This window comes from Bubalus bubalis, chromosome 6, assembly GCF_019923935.1.
Source record: "Bubalus bubalis isolate 160015118507 breed Murrah chromosome 6, NDDB_SH_1, whole genome shotgun sequence".
NCBI classification, from domain to species: Eukaryota; Metazoa; Chordata; class Mammalia; order Artiodactyla; family Bovidae; genus Bubalus; species Bubalus bubalis.
Genome location: NC_059162.1, coordinates 103,242,151 through 103,268,513, shown reverse-complemented (window position 1 = coordinate 103,268,513; position 26,363 = coordinate 103,242,151). Strand labels below are relative to the sequence as shown.

Below are 26,363 nucleotides of genomic sequence, written 5' to 3'. Positions count from 1 at the left end.
GTTTACTTCATAAAATCCCAGCAATCTTATGAGTAAGGCAAGAAACTGAGACTCTGAGAGATTTTGCCGTACCAAACATTGCACAAATGGTAGGTGGAAGATTTAGGACTAGAACTCATGACTCATACTATTATAGTCTCGTTCTTCAATCTCTATTCTCGTTCAAGACTGCCATGTATCTGGGCTACTAGAAAAGGAACAGGATAAGGATGCTGCCTAGGCACCTCCTACCAGGTGAAGAGTGAAGCCGATTAAAAAATTATAGAATGGTGTAAAAGTAACAGGGGGTTGGTTGCAGTCAGAACTCAGTAAATAAATATTAAGAGCTGTGTTAGAGGGGAGGAGAAATTTGAGAGTCATGGTGGGTTTTCTAGTCCCTAGGCTGTAGGTGTACTGACTGCAGGGCATATTCAGTTCCATGTCATTTTTGACTGGTAGTCTACTTTTACCCATGCAACTTTTACATCATTATTATCATCATATAAAAATAATACAGTATACATAGTAGTATTTGGATAAAGTTTTTTTCTTGTTTGTTTGTTTTTTCATTTTGTTTTTTGGCCACATGGAATGTGGGATCTTGATCTTAGTTCCCCAACCAAGGATTGAGCCCCTGCTTACCTGCAGGGGAAGCACAGAGTCACCCACTGGGCCTCCAGGGAAGTTCCTGTATTACTCTTAAAAACCTGTTCAGTTTTCTTTTCGTTTCCAAGTCATATTTTCTCTTATACCTTTTAAAAAGATAAAGCCTTTTCTTTTTGGAGAGCATTTATTTTAATGAATCTTTGTCTTAATATATTAAGATTACTTTAAATTAAATTCCCATATTCTTGGGTATTGCAGTTCTCCTTAATTAATTCATATGAACACAGTTCATTTATCCAGACTATTAATAAAGATGTAAAATGGCATTATCCCAAGATTGTCCCAGGGAAAGAACTGCTCATCATTTCCTCCAAGTCAGAGAAGACTCACTGACTGCTGTGCTCTGAACAAGGGTTTACAGGCACATCTTATGGACCTACCTAAGAGGAGGACCATCTAAACTTTATGGAAATATGACGAAGGCAGCTTCTCTTCTCCTGTGACTGCATGGCCACAATGCAATTATAGAAGGAAACCATATTAGGTCTGGCTAAATTTACTCTTTATTATTCACTCCTCTAAATATGAGAAATCAAGCACCTTCATAAATAATAAATGGCCAGTTTATAGATAATTTTTCATTTTTTAAACTAAACTTTTGAGACAATTGTGTATCCACATGCAGTTGTAAAAAATAATAGCAATCCCCATTTATGCTTTACCAGTTTCCCCCAATGGTAACCTCTTGCAAAACTGTAGTACAGTATCATAATCTGGATATTGACATTGACACAGTCAAGATACAGAGCATTTCCATCACTCCAAGGATACCTCATGTTGTCCTTTTACAGCCACCCCCACTTCCCTCCTACTTCAGCCCTTCCTTAACTCCTGGCCCTGTTCTGTTCTAACTAGTCTATTCTCCATTTCTGTAAGTTTTTCTTTTCAAGGATGTTATATAAATGTAACTATATAATAAGTAGTATTTTAGGGTTGACTTTTTTCACTCAACATAATTCTCTAGAGATTCATCTAGGTTATTGCATATATCAATAGTTGGATACTTTTCATTGCTGAGTAGTATATCCTCGGTATGGCTATACCACAGAAATTTTTTTTAAGCTTTCATCCATTGAAGGACACCTGGGTTATTTCCAGTTCTGGCTATTATGAATAAAGCTGCTATAAATATTCAAGTTTTATGGGAACTAATTATTTTTTCCTCTGGGATAAATCCCCAGCAACGTAATTTTGGGTAACCAGGTACTCACATATTTAGTTTTAATTAGACTTTTTAAAATAAATTGCCAAGCTTTTTCCAGAATGACTGTATCATTTTACATTCCCACTAGGTGTGTATAAGTGACCCAGGTTCTCTGTATCCTCACTAGCATTTGGTGTTATCACTTTTAAATTTTAGCCATTCTAATAGGCGTGTAGTAATAACCCATTGTAGTTTTAATTTACATTTTCCTAATGTGTAACATCTTTTGTGTATATCTGTGTATCCTCTTTAGTGAAGTCTCCTTTGATATGTTTTGCCTATTTTCTAACTGGATTTGTTTTGTTAATGTTAAATTTTGAGAGTTCTTTTTAAATTCTAGATTCTAGTTTCTTTGTTGGTTATGTGACTTGCAAATATTTTTCCCAGTCTATGCCCTGTCTTTTCATCCTCTTAACAAGGTTTTCTCAGAGCAAAAAAAATTTTAATTTTGATGAGGTATCAAATTTCCCTTTTACAGATCATACTTTTGGTGTTAAATCTAAGAATTCTTTGCCTCACCTTAAATCTTGAATATTTTCTCCTATGTTTTATAGTTTGCATTTAAGCTCATGATCTATTTTGAATTAATTTCTGTATAAGGTATGAGACTTAGATGGGATTCTCTTTTTTTGCCTATATTCAATTGCTTTAGCATCATTTCTTGAAAATACTGTCTTCCATTGAATTGCTTTTACATCTTTGACAGAAGTGAGTTAGGCATGATTGCGAGCTTCTGTTTCTGGTTTCTCTAATTCTATTCCATTGATCTGTGTGTCTGTTCCTCCACTAATATCACACAATTTTGATTACTATAGCTATGTAACAAACTTTGAAATTGGATAGACTAATTATATTTATTCCTTTTCAAAATCCTCTAACTATCTAATTCCTTTGCCTTTTCATATAATGCTGGAATAATCTTACCTGTAACTGTAAAAAATCTTGCTGGAATTTTGATACAAATTGTTTTAAATCTGCATATCAATTTAGGGAGAACTGACGTCTTTCCTATGAAGAATCCTCCAATCCGTGGACACAGTATGTCCTACATTTATGTTTAGATTTAGATATATTCTTTTATTTTTTTTCATCAGTATATTATAGTTTTCATCAGAGAAGACTCATACATGTTTTGTGTATATATACCTAAGTATTTCACTTTTCTGACCAGTTGTAAATGGTACTTGAAATTTCAGTGTTTATGTGTTCATTTCTAATATACAGAAATAACAATTATTTATGTTGCATTCTGGGAGCTTGCTGAACTTGCTTATTTGTTCCAGGGTTTTTTTTTTTTGTTTTTTTTTTTTTAAAGACTCCTTGGAATTTCCTACATAGACAATTATGTTATCTGAAAATCATGACATTTCAGATTATTTCATCTTTTCTAATCTGTATGCCTTTTATTTCCTTTTTAGCCAATTTACATTAGCTAGGACTTTCAGCAATATGTTGAATAAAAGTAGTGAATATGAATATCTCTGTCTTGTTTCCAGTCTTATCAGGAAGGCATTTGGTTTTCACCATTAGTATAATGTTAGCTGTTGGATTTTGGTCAAATTAAAGAAGTTACTATTTCTGTTTCTTTAAGATTTTATCATAAATTGTTACATTTTATCAAATGCTTTTTCAGTGTCAACTGATATAGCTGATTTTCTATCTAGTCATTCTATCAGTTTTTGCAAAAGGATTGTTAAAATCTCCAACTGTAATTGTGATTTATTTCTCCTTTTAGTTATTCAGTTTTTACTTTTGTAGCTTTGTTGTTTGGTGCATACACATTTTAGGATTCCTATGTCTACTTTGTGGACTAACCCTTTTATCAGTAAATAATGTCCTTCTCTCTTTCTTTTAATTTTCTTATTTCTGAAATCCATTTTATCTGATGTTAATATAGATTCTCTTGTTTTCTTTTTATTAACATTTGCATGATATATCTTTTTCATCCTTTTGCCTTCAACCTGCTTTTATTACTATATTTGAGATGAGTTTTTGTAAACAGCATATAGTTAGGTCTTATTTTTTAATCCACTCTGCTAGTCTGTTTTAATTGGTGTGGTTAGGCTATTTACATGTAATATAATTACTGATCTATTAGAACTTAAGTTTGCTATTTTTTCATTTTTGGTTCTCTATTTGTTCTCTCTGTTGTTTGTATCGATTTTCTGTTTTCTGCCTTCCTATGAGTTATTTGAACACTTTTTAATAATTCCACTTTGATTTTTATAGTGTTCTTGAGTGTACTTCTTTTTATAGCTTTACATTGGTTGCTCTGGGTACTGTTTTACACAAACATACATACATACACACAGTTTGACCAATTTGAATGAAATGTAGAAACTTTACCTCCCTTTATGTCCCTTTCAGTTCAGTTCAGTTCAGTCACTCAGTCGTGTCCGACTCTTTGCGACTCCATGAATCGCAGCACACCAGGCCTCCCTGTCCATCACCAACTCCCGGAGTTCACTCAAACTCAGGTCCATCGAGTCAGTGATGCCATCCAGCCATCTCATCCTCTGTCATCCCCTTCTCCTCCTGCCCCCAATCCCTCCCAGCATCAGAGTCTTTTCCAGTGAGTCAACTCTTCGCATGAGGTGGCCAAAGTACTGGGGTTTCAGCTTTAGCATCATTCCTTCCAAAGAAATCCCAGGGCTGAGCTCCTTCAGAATGGACTGGTTGGATCTCCTTGCAGTCCAAGGGACTCTCAAGAGTCTTCTCCAACACCACAGTTCAAAAGCATCAATTCTTCTGCGCTCAGCTTTCTTCACACTCCAACTCTCACATCCATACATGACCACAGGAAAAACCATAGCCTTGACTAGACGGACCTTTGTTGGCAAAGTCATGTCTCTGCTTTTGAATATGCTATCTAGGTTGGTCATAACTTTCCTTCCAAGGAGTAAGTGTCTTTTAATTTCATGGCTCCAGTCACCATCTGCAGTGATTTTGGAGCCCAAAAAAATAAAGTCTGACACTGTTTCCACTGTTTCCCCATCTATTTCCCATGAAGTGATGGGACCAGATGCCATGATCTTAGTTTTCTGAATGTTGAGTTTTAAGCCAACTTTTTCACTCTCCTCTTCACCTTCATCAAGAGGCTTTTTAGTTCCTCTTCACTTTCTGCCATAAGGGTGGTGTCATCTGCATATCTGAGGTTATTGATATTTCTCCCGGCAATCTTGATTCCAGCTTGTGCTTCTTCCAGCCCAGCGTTTCTCATGATGTACTCTGCATATAAGTTAAATAAGCAGGATGACAATATACAGCCTTGATGTACTCCTTTTTCTATTTGGAACCAGTCTGTTGTTCCATGTCCAGTTCTAACTGTTGCTTCCTAACCTGCATATAGGTTTCTCAAGAGGCAGGTCAGGTGGTCTGGTATTCCCATCTCCTTCAGAATTTTCCACAGTTTATTGTGATCCACACAGTCAAAATACCTTCCCCTATTTATAACTGTCTTAAAATTTTTCTCTACACATATTTAGAACCACATCAGACAGTGCTATAACTTTTGTTTCGTCCATTATACAGAATTTAGGAAACTCAAATGTGGAAAAAGTGAAAGTGAAAGTTGCTCAGTCATGTCTGACTCTTTGTGACCTCATGGACTGTAGCCCACCAAGCTCCTCTGTCCACGGAATTCTCCAGGCAAGAATACTGGAGTGGGTTGCTATGCCCTTCTCCAGGGGATCTTCCCAATCCAGGAATCGAACCTGGGTCTCCTACACTGCAGGCAGATTCTTTAGCATCTGAGTCACCAGAGAAGCCTCTCAAAAGGAAAAGGAAAATGTATTTATCCAGATTTTTACTCTTTCTATACTTCCTTCCTTCCTGATGTTCCAGTGTACCTTCTTTAATCATTTCCTATGTATATAGAGAGTTTCCTTTAGTCATTCTTTTAGTACTTTTAGTACTTCTGCTAGTGGCAGATTCTTTTGATTTTTCTTCATCTGAGAACATCTTGATTTGCTCTTCATTCCTGAAGAATATTTTCAGTGGGTATAGAATTCTAGATCAGCACTTCTTTTCTCTTTCAGCATTTGAAAAATGTTATGCAAATTCCTTCTTGATCTCTCTGATTTCTAATTAGAAGCCTGCTGTCATTTGAATTGTCTTGCCCTATTGATAAAGTAGTGTTTCTCTCCTGTTCCTTTCAAGTTTTGATTGTCTTCGTTTTTCAGAAATTTGACTTTGATGCATTTTGGTATGGATTTCTTTAGGTTTATCTTGTTTGGAGCTCACTCAGCTTTTGAATCTGTATGCTTATGTCTGGGGAAGTTTGTAGCCATTTCTTTATGTACTTTTTCAGCCCTACCTATTCTCCTCTCTTTGCAAGATCCAATAACAAAAGCATTCGATCTTTTGATATAGTCTCACAGTTCCCAGAGGAACTTTTTTTTTCCTTCCCCCCACCCCCCACCAGTCTGTTTTCTATCTGTTTTTCAGATTGGGTAATTTGTATTGTTCTGTATTCAAGCTCACTGATTCTTTTCTGTGCCCCCTCCATTCTGCTATAGATTCTATCCAATGAGTTTTTAATTTTTGGTTATTGTATTTTTCAATTTTAAATTTCCATTGTTTTTTCCTATATCTTCTATTTCTTTTTTTTAAACATTTATCATTTCTTTATTATTATTATTATTTTCTTTACAATATTGTATTGGTTCTACCATACATCAACATGAATCTGCCACAGGGGTGCACGTGTTTCCCTGTTTCATCCACCTCATTAGAATTGATTCAAATGTATTCTTTTTAATGGCTGAGTAATACTCCATCGTGTATATGTACCACTGCTTTCTTATCCATTCATCTGCTGATGGACATCTAGGTTGCTTCCATGTCCTGGCTATTATAAACAGTGCTGCAGTGAACATTGGGGTACACTTATCTCTTTCAATTCTGGTTTCCTCGGTGTGTATGCCCAGCAGTGGGATTGCTGGATCATAAGGCAGTTCTATTTCCAGTTTTTTAAGGAATCTCCACACTGTTCTCCATAGTGGCTGTACTAGTTTGTATTCCCACCAACAGTGTAAGAGGGTTCCCTTTTCTCCACACCCTCTCCAGCATTTTTTGCTTGTAGACTTTTGGATAGCAGCCATTCTGACTGGCGTGAAATGGTACCTCATAGTGGTTTTGATTTGCATTTCTCTGATAACGAGTGATGTTGAGCATCTTTTCATGTGTTTGTTAGCCATCTGTGTGTCTTCTTTGGAGAAATCTCTATTTAGTTCTTTGGCCCATTTTTTGATTGGGTCATTTATTTTTCTGGAGTTGAGCTGTAGGAGTTGCTTGTATATTTTTGAGATTAGTTGTTTGTCAGTTGCTTCATTTGCTATTATTTTCTCCCATTCTGAAGGCTGTCTTTTCACCTTGCTTAGAGTTTCCTTTGTTGTGCAGAAGCTTTTAATTTTAGTTAGGTCCCGTTTGTTTATTTTTGCTTTTATTTCCAGTATTCTGGGAGGTGGATCATAGAGGATCCTGCTGTGATTTATGTTGGAGAGTGTTTTGCCTATGTTCTCCTCTAGGAGTTGTATAGTTTCTGGTCTTACATTTAATCTTTAATCCACTTTGAGTTTATTTTTGTGTATGGTGTTAGAAAGTGTTCTAGTTTCATTCTTTTGCAAGTGGTTGACCAGTTTTCCCAGCACCACTTGTTAAAGAGATTGTCTTTTCTCCATTGTATATTCTTGCCTCCTTTGTCAAAGATAAGGTGTGCATCGGTGCGTGGATTTATCTCTGGGCTTTCTATTTTGTTCCATTGATCTATATTTCTGTCTTTGTGCCAGTACCATACTGTCTTGATGACTGTGGCTTTGTAGTAGAGCCTGAAGTCAGGTAGGTTGATTCCTCCAGTTCCATTCTTCTTTCTCAAGATTGCTTTGGCTATTCAAGGTTTTTTGTATTTCCATACAAATTGTGAAATTATTTGTTCTAGCTCTGTGAAGAATACCATTGGTAGCTTGATAGGGATTGCATTGAATCTATAGATTGCTTTGGGTAGTATACTCATTTTCACTATATTGATTCTTCCAATCCATGAACATGGTATATTTCTCCATCTATTAGTGTCCTCTTTGATTTCTTTCACCAGTGTTTTATAATTTTCTATTTATAGGTCTTTAGTTTCTTTAGGTAGATATATTCCTAAGTATTTTATTCTTTTCATTGCAATGGTGAATGTAATTGTTTCCTGAATTTCTCTATTTTCTCATTATTAGTGTATAGGAATGCAAGGGATTTCTGTGTGTTGATTTTATATCCTGCAACTTTACTATATTCATTGATTAGCTCTAGTAATTTTCTGGTGGAGTCTTTAGGGTTTTCTATGTAGAGGATCATGTCATCTGCAAACATTGAGAGTTTTACTTCTTTTCCAATTTGCATTCCTTTTATTTCTTTTTCTGCTCTGATTGCTGTGGCCAAAACTTCCAAAACTATGTTGAACAGTAGTGGATGAGAGTGAGCAGCCTTGTCTTGTTCCTGACTTTAGGGGAAATGCTTTCAATTTTTCACCATTGAGGATAATGTTTGCTGTGGGTTTGTCACATATAGCTTTTATTATATTGAGGTATGTTCCTTCTATTCCTGCTTTCTGGAGAGTTTTTATCATAAATGGATGTTGAATTTTGTCAAAGTCTTTCTCTGCATCTATTGAGATAATCATACGGCTTTTATTTTTCAATTTGTTAATGTGGTGTATTACATTGATTTGTGGATACTGAAGAATCCTTGCATCCCTGGGAGAAAGCCCACTTGGTCATGGTGTATGATCTTTCTAATGTGTTGTTGGGTTCTGATTGCTAGAATTTTGTTACGGATTTTTGCATCTATGTTCATCAGTGATATTGGCCTGTAGTTTTCTTTTTTTGTGGCATCTTTGTCAGATGTTGGTATTAGGGTGATGGTGGCCTCATAGAATGAGTTTGGAAGTTTACCTTCCTCTGCAATTTTCTGGAAGAGTTTGAGTAGGATAGGTGATAGCTCTTCTCTAAATTTTTGGTAAAATTCAGCTGTGAAGCCATCTGGACCTGGGCTTTTGTTTGCTGGAAGATTTCTGATTACAGTTTCAATTTCCGTGCTTGTGATGGGTCTGTTAAGATTTTCTATTTCTTCCTGGTCCAGTTTTGGAAAGTTGTACTTTTCTAAGAATTTGTCCATTTCTTCCACGTTGTCCATTTTATTGGCATATAATTGCTGATAGTAGTCTCTTATGATCCTTTATATTTCTGTGTTGTCTGTTGTGATCTCTCCATTTTCATTTCTAATTTTATTGATTTGATTTTTCTCCCTTTGTTTCTTGATGAGTCTGGCTAATGGTTTGTCAATTTTATTTATCCTTTCAAATAACCAGCTTTTGGCTTTGTTGATTTTTGCTATGGTCTCTTTTGTTTCTTCTGCATTTATTTCTGCCCTAATTTTTTAAGATTTCTTTCCTTCTACTAACCTTAGGGTTCTTCATTTCTTCCTTTTCTAGTTGCTTTAGGTGTAGAGTTAGGTTATTTATTTGACTTTTTTCTTGTTTCTTGAGGTATGCCTGTATTGCTATGAACTTTCCCCTTAGGACTGCTTTTACAGTGTCACACAGGTTTGGGGTTGTTGTGTTTTCATTTTCATTCGTTTCTATGCATATTTTGATTTCTTTTTTGATTTCTTCTGTGATTTGTTGGTTATTCAGCAGCGTGTTGTTCATCCTCCATATGTTGGAATTTTTAAAAGTTTTTCTCCTGTAATTGAAATCTAATCTTACTGCATTGTGGTCAGAAAAGATCTTTGGAATGATTTCAATTTTTTTTAATTTTCCAAGGCTAGCTTTATGGCCCAGGATGTGATCTATCCTGGAGAAGGTTCCGTGTGCACTTGAGAAAAAGGTGAAATTCATTGTTTTGGGATGAAATGTCCTATAGATATCAATTAGGTCTAACTGGTCTATTGTATCATTTAAAGTTTGTGTTTCCTTGTTAATTTTCTGTTTAGTTGATCTATCCATAGGTGTGAGTGGGGTATTAAAATCTCCCACTATTATTGTGTTATTGTTAATTTCCCCTTTCATACTTGTTAGCATCTGTCTTATATATTGTGGTGCTCCTATGTTGGGTGCATATATATTTATAATTGTTATATCTTCTTCTTGGATTGATCCTTTGATCATTATATAGTGTCCTTCTTTGTCTCTTTTCACAGCCTTTGTTTTAAAGTCTATTTTATCTGATATGAGTATTGCTACTCCCCCTTTCTTTTGGTCTCTATTTGCATGGAATATTTTTTTCCAGCCCTTCACTTTCAGTCTGTATGTGTCCCCTGTTTTGAGGTGGGTCTCTTGTAGACAACATATATAGGGGTCTTGTTTTTGTATCCATTCAGCCAGTCTTTGTCTTTTGGTTGGGGCATTCAACCCATTTACATTTAAGGTAATTATTGATAAGTATGATCCCGTTGCCATTTACTTTATTGTTTTGGGTTTGAGTTTATACACCCTTTTTGTGTTTCCTGTCTAGAGAATATGATTTAGCATTTGTTAGAGAGCTGGTTTGGTGGTGCTGAATTCTCTCAGCTTTTGCTTGTCTGTGTAAAGCTTTTGATTTCTCTTTCATACTTGAATGAGATCCTTGCTGGGTACAGTAATCTGGGCTGTAGGTTATTTTCTTTCATCACTTTAAGTATGTCTTGCCATTCCCTCCTGGCCTGAAGAGTTTCTATTGAAAGATCAGCTGTTATCCTTATGGGAATCCCCTTGTGTGTTATTTGTTGTTTTTCCCTTGCTGCTTTTAATATTTGTTCTTTGTGTTTGATCTTTGTTAATTTGATTAATATGTGTCTTGGGGTGTTTCACCTTGGGTTTATCCTGTTTGGGACTCTCTGGGTTTCTTGGACTTGGGTGATTATTTCCTTCCCCATTTTAGGGAAGTTTTCAACTATTATCTCCTCAAGTATTCTCTCATGGTCTTTCTTTTTGTCTTCTTCTGGGACTCCTATGATTCAAATGTTGGGGCATTTAATATTGTCCTGGAGGCCTCTGAGATTGTCCTCATTTCTTTTAATTCGTTTTTCTTTTTTCTTCTCTGATTCATTTATTTCTACCATTCTATCCTCTAGTTCACTAATCCTATCTTCTGCCTCTGTTATTCTACTATTTGTTGCTTCCAGAGTGTTTTTGATCTCATTTATTGCTTTATTCATTATATATTGACTCTTTTTTATTTCTTCTAGGTCCTTGTTAAACCTTTCTTGCATCTTCTCAATCCTTGTCTCCAGGCTATTTATCTGTGATTCCATTTTGATTTCAAGATTTTGGATCATTTTCACTATCTTATTTGGAATTCTTTATCAGGTAGATTCCCTATCTCTTCCTCTTTTGTTTGGTTTGGTGGGCATTTATCCTGTTCCTTTACCTGCTGGGTATGCCTCTGTCTCTTCATCTTGTTTATATTGCTGTGTTTGGTGTGGCCTTTCTGTATTCTGGCAGTTTGTGGAGTTCTCTTTATTGTGGAGTTTCCTCACTGTGGGTTGGGTTGTACGGGTGGCTTGTCAAGGTTTCTTGGTTAGGGAAGCTTGTGTCAGTGTTCTGGTGGGTGGAGCTGGATTTCTTCTCTCTGGAGTGCAATGAAGTGTCCAGTAATGAGTTATGAGATGTCAGTGGGTTTGGAGTAACTTTGGGCAGCCTGTATATTGAAGCTCAGGGCTGTGTTCCTGTGTTGCTGGAGAATTTGCGTGGTATGTCTTGCTCTGGAACTTGTTGGTCCTTGGGTGGTGCTTGGTTTCAGTGTAGGTGTGGAGTCATTTGATGAGCTTCTGTCGATTAATGTTCCCTGGAGTCAGGAGTTCTCTGGTGTTCTCAGGATTTGTACTTAAGCCTCCTGCTTCTGGTTTTCAGTCTTATTTTTACGGTAGTCTCAAGACTTCTCCTTCTATACAGCATCGTTGATAAAACATCTAGGTTAAAGATAAAAAGTTTCTCTACAGTGAGGGACACCCAGAGAGGTTCACAGAGCTACATGGAGAAGAGAAGAGGGAGGAGGGATTTAGAAGTGACCCAAATGAGATGAGGAGGAATCAAAAGAGGAGAGAGCAAGTTAGCCAGTAATCACTTCCTTATGTGCATTCCACAGTCTGGACCGCTCAGAGATTTTCACGGATTTATACAGAAAAGAGAAGAGGGAGGAAGGAGACAGAGGTGGCCAGGAGAATAAAAAGGGGGAATCAAAAGGAGAGAGACAGATCCAGCTAGTAATCAGTTCCCTAAGTGTTCTCCACGGTCTGGAACACACAAAGAGATTCACAGAGTTGGGTAGAGAAGAGAAGGGGGAGGGAGGAGACAGAGGCGACCTGGTGGAGAAAAAGGAGAGTCCGAAGGGGGAGAGAGCAGTCAAGCCAGTAATCTCGCTCTCAAGTAAAAATGGGTACTGAAGATTGGGTTCTTAAAGGTACAAAATTGATAACAAATACCAAAAAGCAAAGATTAAAAATCTAGAGTAGAGGCTGGATTTTCAAAAATACAGTATTAAAGAAAAGAAGAAAAAAAGTCACAAAAATTATGTTTTATATATATATATATGAAGTTTGCTTTAAAAAAAATAGGGTCTTTTTTTTGCAAAGTAATAGTAGGTTATAAAAATGAAAATTAAAGGAGTAATAAAAGACTTAAAATTTTAAAAATTAAAAGAAAAAAAAAGAATGATCGTAAAAATAGTAAAAATACATCTAGGACTTTCTCTGGTGGTGTTGTGGGCAGTGTGGGGTCAGTTCATTTTCGGATAGTTCCTTGGTCGGGCTTATATTTCTCAAGGTCTATAGGCCCCTTCCTATGTAGTCGGTACTAACTACAGGGTTTTAATCTATTACATCTGTCACTTCCAAGGCACTTTCCTCTGTTTTAGCTTCTTCTGTTTGCTGGTCTCTTCAGTGTCTGATTTCCGCCCTGACACAAAGGGGCGGTGGTGGACACTTTTTTTAGGCTCACTTGTTCAGTCGCGCTGTGGGGAGGGAGGGACACTGCAAACAGATACCACTGGCCTGTGCTCGCAGTGCCTCAGCCACACTGGACCTGCCCCTGCTCACGGCATGTGTGCCCTCCCTGCCCACACTGCTCAGGCTCTAGGTTGCTCCACTGGGAACCGTCCGAGGCCAGCCCTGGGCTGCCTGCACCTCCCAGGTCTAAGCCACTCAGGTTCAGGCACTCGGGTAGTCCTCAGAGGTGCAGACTCAGTCAGGCCTGCATTTTGTGCCCTTCCCAGGTCCAAGCAGCTCAGGTGATGAGGTGTTTGGCCAGCGCCGCTGCGACTTATCGCCTCCCCTGTCCCTGCCGCTTGGTTTTCTGGGTGTACAACCGGCGCACCTTCGCAGGCAGATGTCCAGAACCCCAAGAAGTCTTAGTTAGCAGAGAAGCCTGCTTATAGTTTGGTAGATAATGTCTCTCTGGGGCTGCGATTGCCCCCTTCCAGCTCTGGCTGCCTGTCACCGGAGGGGGATGGTCTGCAGCCGGCTAGTTCTGTTCAGTCCGTTGTTCTGTGTGCAGGCCTGGCAGTGTCTTAGGTTAGGGCTTTGCGAGTGGTAGCTATCCCGCAGTTTGGTTTGCTAGCCCAAGTCAGTTCCCTCAGATTGCCCTCGGGGCATTCAGCTTTGGTCCTTACTCTAAGCAATGCAGCCCGTGCCTCCCTGCCCAGCCCCCAGCTTGCTAGTGGCGGGTACAGGCGTCTGCACTGCTTCTCTGCTGGGGGAGTTACCATTGGGCTCATAATATGTGGCTTTTAATTATTTATTTATTTTTCCTCCCTGTTATGTTGCTCTCTGTGCCTCCAAGGCTTGTCAGAGACTCGGCAGTGAGAGTGTTTCCTGGTGTTTGGAAACTTCAAACTTCTCTCTTTTTTAAGACTCCCTTCCCAGGACGGAGCTCCATCCCTACCTCTTTTTGTCTTTTTGTCTTTTATATTTTTTCCTACCTCCTTTCAAAGACAATGGGCTGCTTTTCTGGGTGCCTGATGTCCTCTGCCAGCATTCAGAAGTTGTTTTGTGGAATTTACTCAGTGTTTAAATGTTCTTTTGATGAATTTGTGGGGGAGAAAGTGGTCTCCCTGTCCTATTCCTCTGCCATCTTAGGACCGCCCCCTATATCTTCTCTTTCTTTACTGAGACTTTCTAGTTCTTTTCAGACTTTCTACCTTTTCATTTGTTTCAAATTTTCATAATTGCTCTTTGAATTATATTATGAAGTCTGATTTAAAATATTTTTCAATAATCCTGACTTCTTGGTTTATCATCTATTGTTGCCTTTTCTCATTCAAGTTGAGATTTCTGGTTCTTGGTATGATGAATAATTTCAGAATGAAATCTGAATATTTTGGGTATTAGGTTCTAAAACTCTACATCTTGTTTTATTTAACCTTCTATTTAGCTGGCTTCTTATGATGCCACTCTGGGGCAGGCGACATGGAGGAGTATATTGTCTCATTACTACCCCAGGTTACAGTAGAAGTCTAGGTTCCCCCCTCAGCCTCTGTGAACACCCAAGGAAAGAAGGACTCCTCATTACTGCTGGTAATGGTAGGAGTTACTGCTCCTCACTAGGCTCCACTTGTACTGTGCTGGCTGTGACGGGAGGGATGTCTTGTTAGTGCTCTCTACTTGGCCCCCATGACATCATGAGCAGGGCACTGGTGCAAGTCCTGACCCTCTACTAGGCCTCCTCTGAAACTACCCCAATAGAGAGAAAGGTACCTCCTTACTTCCGGGTAGGGGTGGAAGTCCATATTCCCCATGTCTAGTACTACCTGGAAGGGATGAAAACCCCTGCTTCCCATTGGCCTCTGACACTATCTATCCCCAGCAGAGGAGTTGAGGTACCTTCTTATACCTGGTGAAGGTGGAAATTTGGGCTCCCATCTTGACCTTTGCTGACATGAGTGAGGTAGAACCAGAGTTTTTTTTTTCTATGACATTTGGCTGGGGAAAAGTGGATAATGTCCAAAAGTTTTCTTTCTTCCTTGGTTGTCCATTTCCTGGCCCTCTGTACAGAGTAAAAAGCCTTTCATCTATGCTTCTAGGTGTTGTCTGGGTTGCCAGCTTCTTCAGCACTAAGTCTTGAATATACACGGCTACAATAAAACCCAGGAAACTCATAGACATGTCATTCTTCAAGTCCTGAGTTCCCTAGCTGATTTCACTTCTTCCTACTTTTCAGAGTCTTCTTATATTTGTTTTATATATGATGTCCAGAGTTTTTAGTTGTACTTGTTGGGAAAAATATGGAAAAGTATGTCTACTTTATCTTCCTGAATGCAGAAGTCAGTTTTTCCATTTTTTAAAAATATTAGGTATATGTGTGCATTTTCCCAGTCTTCAGCTTTCTTTGAGAGTAGGAAAAGGAAAAGAGTTTACGGGGGATGGAAGGAATCACTATTTTATCAGAAATTTATTTTTAAAACGTTCTACTCTTTATCTCATGTTTTTTATCATTTGAATATATTCAGTTCAGTTCAGTCGCTCAGTCGTGTCTGACTCTTTGTGACCTCATGAATTGCAGCACGCCAGGCCTCCCTGTCCATCACAAACTCCCGCAGTTCACCCAAACTCATGTCTGTCGAGTCGGTGATGCCATCCAGCCATCTCATCCTCTGTCGTCCCCTTCTCCTCCTGCCCCCAATCCCTCCCAGCATCAGAGTCTTTTCCAATGAGTCAACTCTTTGCATGAGGTGGCCAAAGTACTGGAGTTTCAGCTTTAGCATCATTCCTTCCAAAGAATACCCAGGACTGATCTCCTTCAGAATGGACTGGTTGGATCTCCTTGCAGTCCAAGGGACTCTCAAGAGTCTTCTCCAACACCACAGTTCAAAAGCATCAATTCTTTGGCGCTCAGCTTTCTTCACAGTCCAACTCTCACATCCATACATGACTATTGGAAAAACCATAGCCTTGACTAGATGGACCTTTGTTGACAAAGTAATGTCTCTGCTTTTTAATATGAATATATTACCTTTAAAAAAATTGCTGAGTTCAAAGTAAAACATTTAATTCTTTTTCATACAATATTAAAGAAATTGTAAAAGGGAAAAAAACTCAATAGATACAATTTTTCCTGTGTTCTTTCCAGTTTTTTTCTGTATATACCTTTCCCATATGTATGATGTTTACACACAATACATATATATTATTCATTGTTCCACAACTTTATTAAGTATTTAACATTGACGAATAGTCTACATACCACTTTGAAGTTGGTTTATCTTTAATAATCTTAGCCATTTCTGTGTCTCCACTTAGTCACTGTTTTAAGTACTGTGGTTATGAGCATTATTATATATTCAGCTTTTTTCTTCTTGCCAACTATTTTATACCAGTAAATTCACTGGTATGCTATTATTCAGTCAAAAGATCTGAACATTTTTATGGCTCTTGATGTATTGCCAAACTGCCGTCTTAGAGAATTTGAGCACCAACTATAACTTGTGAAGCATCTTGTGCTAGACCCCAAGGTACCGGAAACAAATTTAAGATTAATGGAATAAAAACAAAAGGGACTTGTTTGTGTTCACTTTTCATTCACGCTGTCTAACCGTGGAAGGTATGTTCCCTCCTTGGCTTCAATGGCTCACAGCCTTTTGGTTTTCCTCCCGCTACTCTGGCTTCTGAGCTTGCTCTTCAGGCCCCTTTCCTCTGCTTGTCCCTCACAAGGCTTTAGGCTTCTGACTAGATTGATCCTCTTCCTTTTACTTTCCCCCTTCTCCCTGGCTCATTAGTCCCAAGGTTTCTGCTCACATTCCTCTGTATCTGTATCTTCACCCCAGGCATCTCTCCAGTGTATACCTACATTCTGTCTTCTTGGGCTACCATCCACTTGCTCATTTGTTCCTGTCAGAAATCCAGGTGTCACTCATTGTTCCCTTTTCTCCCTCACCTGCCACACCCAATAAATGACTGATTTTTATCAATACTGTCTTCTGAATATCTCTCTAGGATCCATTCTGCCTTTTCATGCCCGCCATCCTATTCTAGTCACTGTTGGTTAGTAGGCAGATCACAACAATCTCTCACCTGACTTTTCTGACACACAGATTCCAAATAATCTTCCTAAGGCACACTGTCTCTTTTGCCTCTGGGCTTTTACCTATCTTATTTATGAAATCTTCCAACATCCCCCATCTTCAACATATACACACACAGGCAAGTATGCACACATCCCTACCTTTACATCTGCCTAGCTTGTGCTAACTCATCCATCAGGCCTCCAATTACTTATTACTAGTTTAATATAATCACTTGTTAACTTACCCTTATTTCTCACTAAATTGTACGCTCCTTAGGGACAGGATTTTGTCCTGTTGTAACCCTAATGCCTGCCAAAGTGCCTGATGCTTATTGAGTGATTAAAAAAAAATCTTTATAAGCTATATCTGCCCAATGCCATACTAAAAGTTGAAAAAGTGAAAAATTCACTAAACTGCTTATCTATCTACACCTGTAGACAAAAACCTGGAGAAGGCAACGGGACCCCACTCCAGTACTCTTGCCTGGAAAATCCCACGGACGGAGGAGCCTGGTAGGCTGCAGTCCATGGGGTTGCTAAGAGCCGGACACGACTGAGTGACTTCGCTTTCACTTTTCACTTTCATGCATTGGAGAAGGAAATGGCAACCCACTCCAGTGTTATTGCTTGGAGAATCCCAGGGACGGGGGAGCCTGGTGGGCTGCCATCTACGGGGTCGCACAGAGTCAGACACGACTGAAGCAACTTAGCAGCAGCAGCAGCAGTAGACAAAAACCTATGATGGGTCATTTCCCTGCATATGAGTAAAAAAACATATGACTGATTTGTTTTTAAAGTTTATTTTCAAGCATAAGACAACTGCTCTGCTGTAGAATTCAGGTCAAAAATCTTGCTTGCAGCACTTTCTTCACTGGTACATATTTTTCCTCCATATTCTGCTACTATAAGGAGCATTTTGATAGTTTTTTTTATTATTATATTTATGCTAAGTCCCGAACTAGGAGAAAATAAGCAGAAGGAAATTCCAGAGAAGGCAGTAAAGGAGGGCACTTTTCCAAGAGAGGGACGGAAGGAGGAGGACTCACAGCAGAACCAAGAAATGAGAGGTGAAGAACAGCAGTTGACCTTGCAGCCTGAGGAAGTTATGAGGCTCAGAGAAGAGCTGAGCCTTATGAATCAGAGCCTCCTTCAGTCTCAGAGCTCTGGGGATACCACAGAAGACAGTAGTTTCCAGGTAGGTATGATAAACATGAGGCCTGACTGGCTCCATTTCCTCTGATCAGCTGTGGATAGAGGTTTAATTTTTAATATCACTGTTAGCATATATCTGTTGAACAATATCATAACCATGCCCCGAATGTTAATAAATAGCACTCAAAATCTCAGCTGAGCCCATTCGTTGATGCATTTTATTATAAAGGGTTCTTGGGCTCAGGAATTCTCAGCAGGAAAGAATGCTGATTGATTGTCATTGTCGGCACTGGGCGGGTGGAATAGGGGACAGCAGGATTTGTGCCACATTTTGTGTTCCTGGTACCTAGCTTGATATACAAAATACATTGTTTTGGTGGGGAAAAGGCCACAGACTTGGAATTCTTTAAAATATGGCTATAGCTATTTAAAGAGGAGAGTGAAAAAGCTGGCTTAAAACTCAGCATTCAAAAAACTAAGATCATGGCATCTGGTCCCATTACTTCATGGCAAATAGATAGGGAAACAATGAAAACAGTTACAGACTATTTTCTCAGGCTCCAAATTCACTGTGGATGATGACTGCAGCCCTGAAATCAAAAGATGCTTGCTCCTTGGAAGAAAAGATATGACAAACCTAGACAGTGTGTTAAAAAAGCAGAGACATCACTTTGCCAGCAAAGGTCCATACAGTCCAAGCTTTGGTTTTTCCAGTAGTCATGTGTGGATGTGAGAGTTGGACCATAAAGAAGGCCGAGTGCCAAAGAATTGATGCTTTCAAACTGTGGTGCTAGAGAAGACTCTTGAGAGTCCCTTGAACAGCAAGGAGACAAAACCAGTCAATCCTAAAGGAAACCAACCCTGAATATTCATTGGAAAGACTGATTCTGAAGCTGAAGTTCTAATAATTGGCTGCCTGATGTGAAGAGCCAACTCATTGGAAAAGACCTTATGCTGGAAAAGATTGAGGGCAGGAGGAGAAGGGGGTGACAGGATGAGATGGTTTGATGGCATCACTGACTCCATGGACATGAATTTGAGCAGACTCTGGAGATAGTGAAGGACAGGGAAGCCTGGCGTGCTGCAGTCCATGGGGTTGCAAAGAGTCGGACATGACTGAGCAACTGAACAATAAACAATTGCTATTTATTAGCAGTCTGCTTGCAGGAGAAATAAAAGGAGTAACTATATCTCAATTCTTTTACCTCAGTTCTACTGATTCCCTCTTGTACAAATTAAGATTTCCCTACACACACCTTTGTAGGAATTATTTTGAGATCCACAGAGGGAGAATCTCAAAAGTAAACCAATTCATAAGTAAAGCAAATTCAAAAAACTGATAATATACATTTGAGGAGTGATTCAATATACATTTAGAAAACAAGAAGGAAAGAAAGTGAAAGTAAGAAAGTGAAGTCGCTCAGTCATGTCCGATTCTTTGCGACCCCATGGACTGTAGCCTGCCAGGCTTTTCCATCCATAGGATTTCCCAGGCAAGAATACTGGAGTGGGTTGCCATTTCCTTTTCCAGGAGATCTTCCTGGCCCAGGGATTGAACCCGGGTCTCCCGCATTGTAGGCAGACACTTTACTGTCTAAGCCACCAGGGAAGTCCAAGAAAACAAGGAAGAGTATTAATAAAAGAAGTCAAAAATATACTTGAAAAGAGCTTTGGCTATAGAGTGAAAAATAGTCAAGTCATAGTAAACAAGGAAAATGTATACCTGAAAAGGAGATTCAGATGCATTTGAATGAGAAGGAAGTCGCTGGATTTGTTCAGAAGACCAAAAGGAAGTATGACATCACATAGTCAAAAAGAGGTTGAATTTTCATACTCAGACAATCCTTTTATTGGGCAGTGGGCCAGTGTAGGAGGCTTGAGCAGAGGCTGAACACTGTGGTCATAAAGATAATTAAAGTTTACTTATGAGCTTAAAATGATCAGTGAACTTTTAGAATAATAAAATCTAGAGTATGAGAACTAACACCTTGGTTAATTTATTCATTTCAGTTCAGTTGTGTGTGACTCTTTGTGACCCCATGGACTGCAGCACACCAGGCTTCCCTGTCCATCACCAACTCCCAGAGCTTGCTCAAACTCATGTCCATTGAGTAAGTGAGGCCATCCAACCATCTCATCCTCTGTCGCCCCCTTCTCCTCCCACCTTCAGTATTTCCCAGCATCAGGGTCTTTTCCAAGGAGTCAGTTTTTCGCATCAAGTGACCAAAAAGTATTGGAGTTTCAGCTTCAGCATCAGTCCTTCCATTGAATATTCAGGACTGATTTTCTTTAGGATTGACTGGTTGGATCTCCTTGCAGTCCAAAGGACTCTCAAGAGTTCTCCAACACCACAGCTCAAAAGCATCAATCCTTCGGCACTCAGCCTTCTTTATGGCCCAGCTCTCACATCCATACATGACTACTGGAAAAGCCATAGTTTTAACTAGACGTGCCTTTGTTGGTAAAGTAATGTCTCTGCTTTTTAATATGTTGAATAGGTTTGTCATAGCTTTTCTTCCAAGGAGCAAGTGTCTTTTAATTTCATGGCTGCAGTCACCATCTGCAGTGATTTTGTGGCCCCCCAAAAATAAAGTCTGTCACTGTTTCCATTGTTTCCCCATCTATTTGCCATGAAGGTTAATTTATTAATTTTCTCTAATTTACCCTTTCCCATTACTTGAAGAATCTTTTCTCAATACTCGGTGGGTGTGTGTGTGAAAAAAACTATTAAATATATAAAAATTCTATGAGAAATCTGGGAAAATAGCCTTTTTGTGAATGAACAAATCTATATACCGTATAGCCACAGAAACAGTAATTTTCTTCCATAACAGTGAATCTGGATTATTAAAAGAAGTGTAAGTTATTCTTATTCATTTATTCAACCAGTATTAACTGAGTATCTGTGATGTGCCAGGCCCCATGTTAAGGAACATACAGCAGTAAACGAGGTAGATATGGGCCTCATGGGGAAAAAAATAACATATTTGTGTTTTAAAATTCACATTTCCCAAAACATTCACACACATAATATTTTATTTACTTCTTTAAGCAAGCGAGGAAGAAAATACATTTTTAAAAATTTATTTGTTTTTTATTATTTTTGTTTGCCTGCACTGATCTTCATTCATTGCAGCATGCAGCCTCTCTAGTTGCAATATGTGGAATCTTAGTTCCCTAACCAGGGATCGAACCCGGGCCCCCTGTATTGGGAGCATGGAGTCTTATCCACTGATACTGGTAAAGTCCCAGAAAATACATTTTAGTTGGATTTTTGTCTACAGTGCACTGTGCAGTGATAATTTCAGAACCTCTTTCTGTGTATATAGCTCTTTGATCATCTGATAGCTATAGATCATTCTGCTTTTTAGTCCCTGTGTGTGTCTGTGTGTGCGTGTAGTTTTTAGACTTCACTGATGTTGCAAGATTATGGTGCTGGTACTTTGCTACTTTCCATGTGTGCTGCATCTTATTAATCTCATAATGTGCAAATTTAGGTAGCTGTAAACACCTAAACTTTAAAGAATGCTTATAAATGGCAAATACATAGTAAAAAAAAATTGTGAGAGTTTCTATTATGAGTAAGTATGTGAGCTATATTGCTCATATGTCTTTTGTGACATCATTTGTGGCTGCTGATGACCTTTAGGGCTTAATTTCTGTTGTTCAACAGTATTCCAGGTGAGGTTGCAATAGCTGAGTTCTAGATATTGCTTTCCCACTATTCTTGAAACACATTTGAACCACTGTTAATTGTCTTAATTTTGTAGATTTAATATGTAGTTTCGCATTTTTCACTATGCCCTAGGCACTGTACTTAATACCCTGTGTATATTAAGCAATACAATGAGGCAGGAATATTATTGTTGCCACCTTATAGATGAAGAAACTAAGGCTTTAGAGAGGTTAAATAATTGGCCTAGTATGACACTTTGTGGTGAAACCTGGGTCTGTCTCTGTTACAGCCTGACCTTTTAACTATTTTGTCATCTGCTTCCTCTTGCTGACAGACTCATAGAAAGCACATAGTTCTCACGTCAAGCTAATTTTCTAAGGAAGGCTGGCAAGCTGACTCCCAAAAGCCTTCCCAAGGTGTCTGTCTTAGATTGAAAATGAAAGTGTTAGTCACTCAGTCATGTCTGACTCTTCGATCCCATGGACTGTAGCCTGTTAGGCTCCTCTGTCCATGGAATTTTTCAGGCAAGAATATTGAAGTGGAAAAAAAAAAAAAAATACTGGAGTGGTTAGCCATTCCCTTTTCCAGGGGATCTTCCTGAACCAAGGTTCAAACCCGGGTCTCCTGCATTGCAGACAGATTCTTTACCATCTGAGCCACCAAGGAAACCCCTCTCTTAGATTATTGTGGTAAATTTATCTGGAATTGACCCTTAGGCTTGCCCTCTCCAAAACTTTAATGTAATAGCTCCCCTAGAATAGATCTGAGTCATGGGGATACATTTACATAAAACCAAATCTTCTAGACTACTGGATAAAATTAGAATGTCCATCAGTTATTCTTCTGTAACAACAAATAAATATCAGTTGAACATGTTTAGATAACAGTGCATTTATCCATAGCAAGCTCACTAGGGATCTTAGGCACTTGCAGCTCTAACACAAACAAGTTGGATCCAGATGCCTTTTTGACTAACCCAAGACCGGAACTGAAAGGCTAACAGGACTTGCGGAATTCACTGCAGCAATTCTGTTATAGCAAGATAAACTAGAATAATGATGTGACCTTTTCAGAAAGTCTTGAACAGGAAGCAGACTGGACCAGAACTCAGGAAACAGATAGTATCTTATCTATTGAGCTGAATAAGGTTGACTTCTTTATCTACTCAGCACGCCTATATATGCCTACCTTTTAGAAAATCTAAATAATTCCTCCTTTGGTCACAAGTTTTATTGTGCCAGAGAGGCCTGGCAGGAGAGTGTGTTGTTGAAAAGTAACTGAAGGAGAATCATAAAGTAAAAGGAAAGCGATGAGGAAGTCTAGGAATTTAGTATCTCTTGCTAAGTGTCATCTTCCCCTTTACCAACAGACACTACACACATGCACACGTGTGCACATGCACACACACACAGCTTCCACACACACATTCACACTCCTTCATAAACTGATGGTTTGAACTCCCTGTATTTTTAAAATTTTTATTTATTTATTTATTTTTGACTGTGTTGGGTCTTCGTTGCTGTGAGGGCTTTTCTCTAGTTGTGGCAAGTAGGAGATACACTCTAGTTGTGGTGTGCGGGTTGCTCATTGCAGTGGCTTCTCTTGTTGAGGACCATGGGTTCTAGGGTGTGTGGGCTTCAGTAGGTGTGGCTCCTGGGCTCTAGAGCACAGGCTCCATAGCTGTGGTGCACAGGCTTAGTTGCTCCAGGCATGTGGGATCTTCTCAAATCAGAGGTCGAACCTGTGTCTCCTGCAGTGGCAGGCAGATTCTTTACTTCTGAGCCACCAGGGAAGCCCTGTACTCCCTGTTTAAAGCATGTTTTGCTCTAAAACTGTCCACATTTCTGTTCCCCTTCATTAATGTGAAAAATAATAAAGTTAATTTTCTATGCTTAATTGCTTTTGATCACGTAACTTCTTCAATATTTTCACTCTAGTATGAGTTAAATTATATGAACTTATACAACTGGCCATACATGTAAAAAGAGTAATTGGTTAGAGTGAAGCTAACTCCAAAAACATTTACGTGTGACTAATCACATTCTGACAGCTGGAACCCATGTTTTACCAACATTCTTTCAAATTGTCCATATTTCCCTGGTAAAACGTTTCTTTTAGTATCCATCATCTGGGGAAAACCGGAAATACTGGCAGCAAGAGGAGGTACAACAACTTCACCAGAATTTGCGCCGGCTCCAGACTCTATGCAGCTCCGCAGAAAAAGAGCTTCGATATGAGCGAGGAAAGAACTCGGACTTAAAGCAACATAATAGCTTACTTCAGGAAGAAAGCCTTAAGGTAATTCCAGTGGGGGTATCCTTCATTTAAGAGTCTCAACTGCTCACCTGACCCCAGGAATGAAGGACTCTAACTTCTGCAACTTGGTAATTCATGATTGAGTCCCCAGATGGGTAGACAGCATCAGTGATCTGGTAGCTGCATCCTTCAACTTCTCTTTACCAAGTAGGTGCACACTTCAGTTGTTTCTCTGCTGCTAAAAGGTCGTATGTGCTGTAAATATGAAAAACTTTGAAGTTTTTTGAAATTATTACCTAGGACATTTAGCACTTAATAATTTCGATGCCCTGAACCAAATCTCTAGTAGCACTTCCCTGGTTCTCTCTCTGGACGTATTTATTCCTAGTAGGTGCATTCATTTTTAAAAAGATTATTTTTATGTGGACCATTTAAAATGTCTTTATTGAATTTGTTACAGTATTGTTTCTATTTTATGTTTTGGTTTTTTGGCCCCAAGGCATGTAGGATCTTAGCTCCTCGACCAGAGATCGAACCTGTACTCCCCGCGTTGGAAGGCAAAGTCTTAACCACTGGACCTCCAGGGAAGTCCCTAGGTGCATTCATTATTATTGGTTGAATCAAATATCAACTGCCCCAAGGTACAAACCATGAGAAAGCAAAATTGTTCTTCTTGATGTGAGTGTATCAAAAAGTTAGAGGAACATCCCCCAAACTCGCTTATTTTACAATAATCTGTATAGAACTGCCACCCACAGATTCATCTAAATGTTATGAACTACAAAATGCTCAGACTGAACCACCATGTAAAATGGTATTTTCTTTTAATTATGGTTCAATTCTGTAAGCATATATTAGGGACCTAGTTTCTATTTATTTATTTATCTATTTATTTAAGATTCTGGAGTTCAACATTCAACAAATATTTATTGAGCATCAGTCTTAACACGAGGCAGGCCATCTCGTCAATACTGAGGATTTAATGATAGGCAAAATGGACACAGTTCTTATCCCCTGGTGCAGGGGTCAGCAAACTTTGGCCTATAGGTAAAATCCATAGGCAGGATTTGACTTGCCTTTATTTCTGTGAATAACGTTTTATTGGCACACAGCCATACCTGTTCTTTCACATATTACTGATGGCTGCCTTTGCACTACAACAGCGGATATGAGTAGTTCTGACAAGAGACCATGTGGCCCACAGAGGCTAAAACATTTACCGTCTGGTCCTTTATATGAAAAGCTTGCCACCCTGGTATGGCAGGATCAATGACCTTATTTAAAAAGTGACATAAAAATGGATTAAGAAAGGTCCCTACTTTTTAGGAGCTCACAGTCTAGTAGGGGAGATATAGAGGAAAACAAATAATCATTTATCTCAAACTTCTAGGAAAGCCCTTCTAGAGAAGTCCAGAATTCCAGGATTCTTTGGATACACTTCTTCCCTATCCTCTTCATTCACAGTTGTTTTTAATATTAAATATCATATTCTCTCAAGCCTTTGTAGTTTTAAATTAAATTTCAAACCTTTCTCACATTTCAAGACACCTTTTACCTTTCCCTTCAAACACCTCTCTTAGATCATTTTAATTGTCCACTCTGACTACATCTTTGTCAAGGTACAATGACCAGAACAACAGATCATAACATCTTAAATATGGTTGGCACTCTATAAATATCAGTATTTGTTGATTAATGAACAAGTCCTTCAGGGATGGGTAAATGATAACTTGATAAAAGCAGAAGGTATTTTTTGTTGTTTTGATTCTCGTTCATGGTAGGGTAAAATTTTGGCCATTTCATTGATGAGACTTTGGTCTTTGGGCTGATGCCTTAGGTCAGGCACCTAAGCAGAGTTATATGCAATAGCCAGCTACCTTATAGTGACAGCTTGTCCACTTTATCTATTATAAACCTCCCAGTCCTGAAGGGTCAGCATTTTATAGATGAGAAAATTGTTCAAGATGACAAAGCTGACAAATTGCGGAGTCAGAATTTAGTACCAGGCCTATTTCTGTCTTTCCCTCTCTTCAATTTGGGGCACTTTGAAAACTCAGCTTTGCAAACTTAGAACTTTTAAAAATCCACTCAGAGATGTTTGAACTCTGGGCCTCTGGCTAATATTAGGCATACTTGTAAGACTGGCTAAGGAACCAGAATGCACATGTGCTGCTTTTAAACCATTTTATTGTGAAATGTACCACTCAGAAGGCTTCCCCAGTGGCTCAGAAATAAAGAATCTGCCTGCAATGCAGGAGACATGGGTTCGATCCCTGGGTCAGGAAGAGCCCCTGGAGAAGGGAGTGGCAACCCACTCCAGTATTCTTGCCTGGAGAGTTCTATGGACAGAGGAGACTGGCGGGCTATAGTCCACGGGGTCGCAAAGAGTCGGACACGACTGAAGCAGCTGA

The 26,363-nt window shown here is 38.9% G+C and overlaps 1 protein-coding gene across 6 annotated transcripts in view; it reads left to right on the top strand.

The window, feature by feature from the left end:
* The window catches only part of CCDC30 (coiled-coil domain containing 30), a 141,533-nt gene that overhangs the window by 72,987 nt on the left and 42,183 nt on the right, over positions 1-26,363 (top strand). For all 6 annotated transcript variants that reach the window (XM_044945156.2, XM_044945159.2, XM_044945155.2 and 3 more), the window contains one exon: positions 23,815-23,994. In XM_044945156.2, the coding sequence (XP_044801091.1) occupies positions 23,815-23,994 (180 nt within the window). The remainder of the gene's footprint in view (positions 1-23,814; positions 23,995-26,363) is intronic.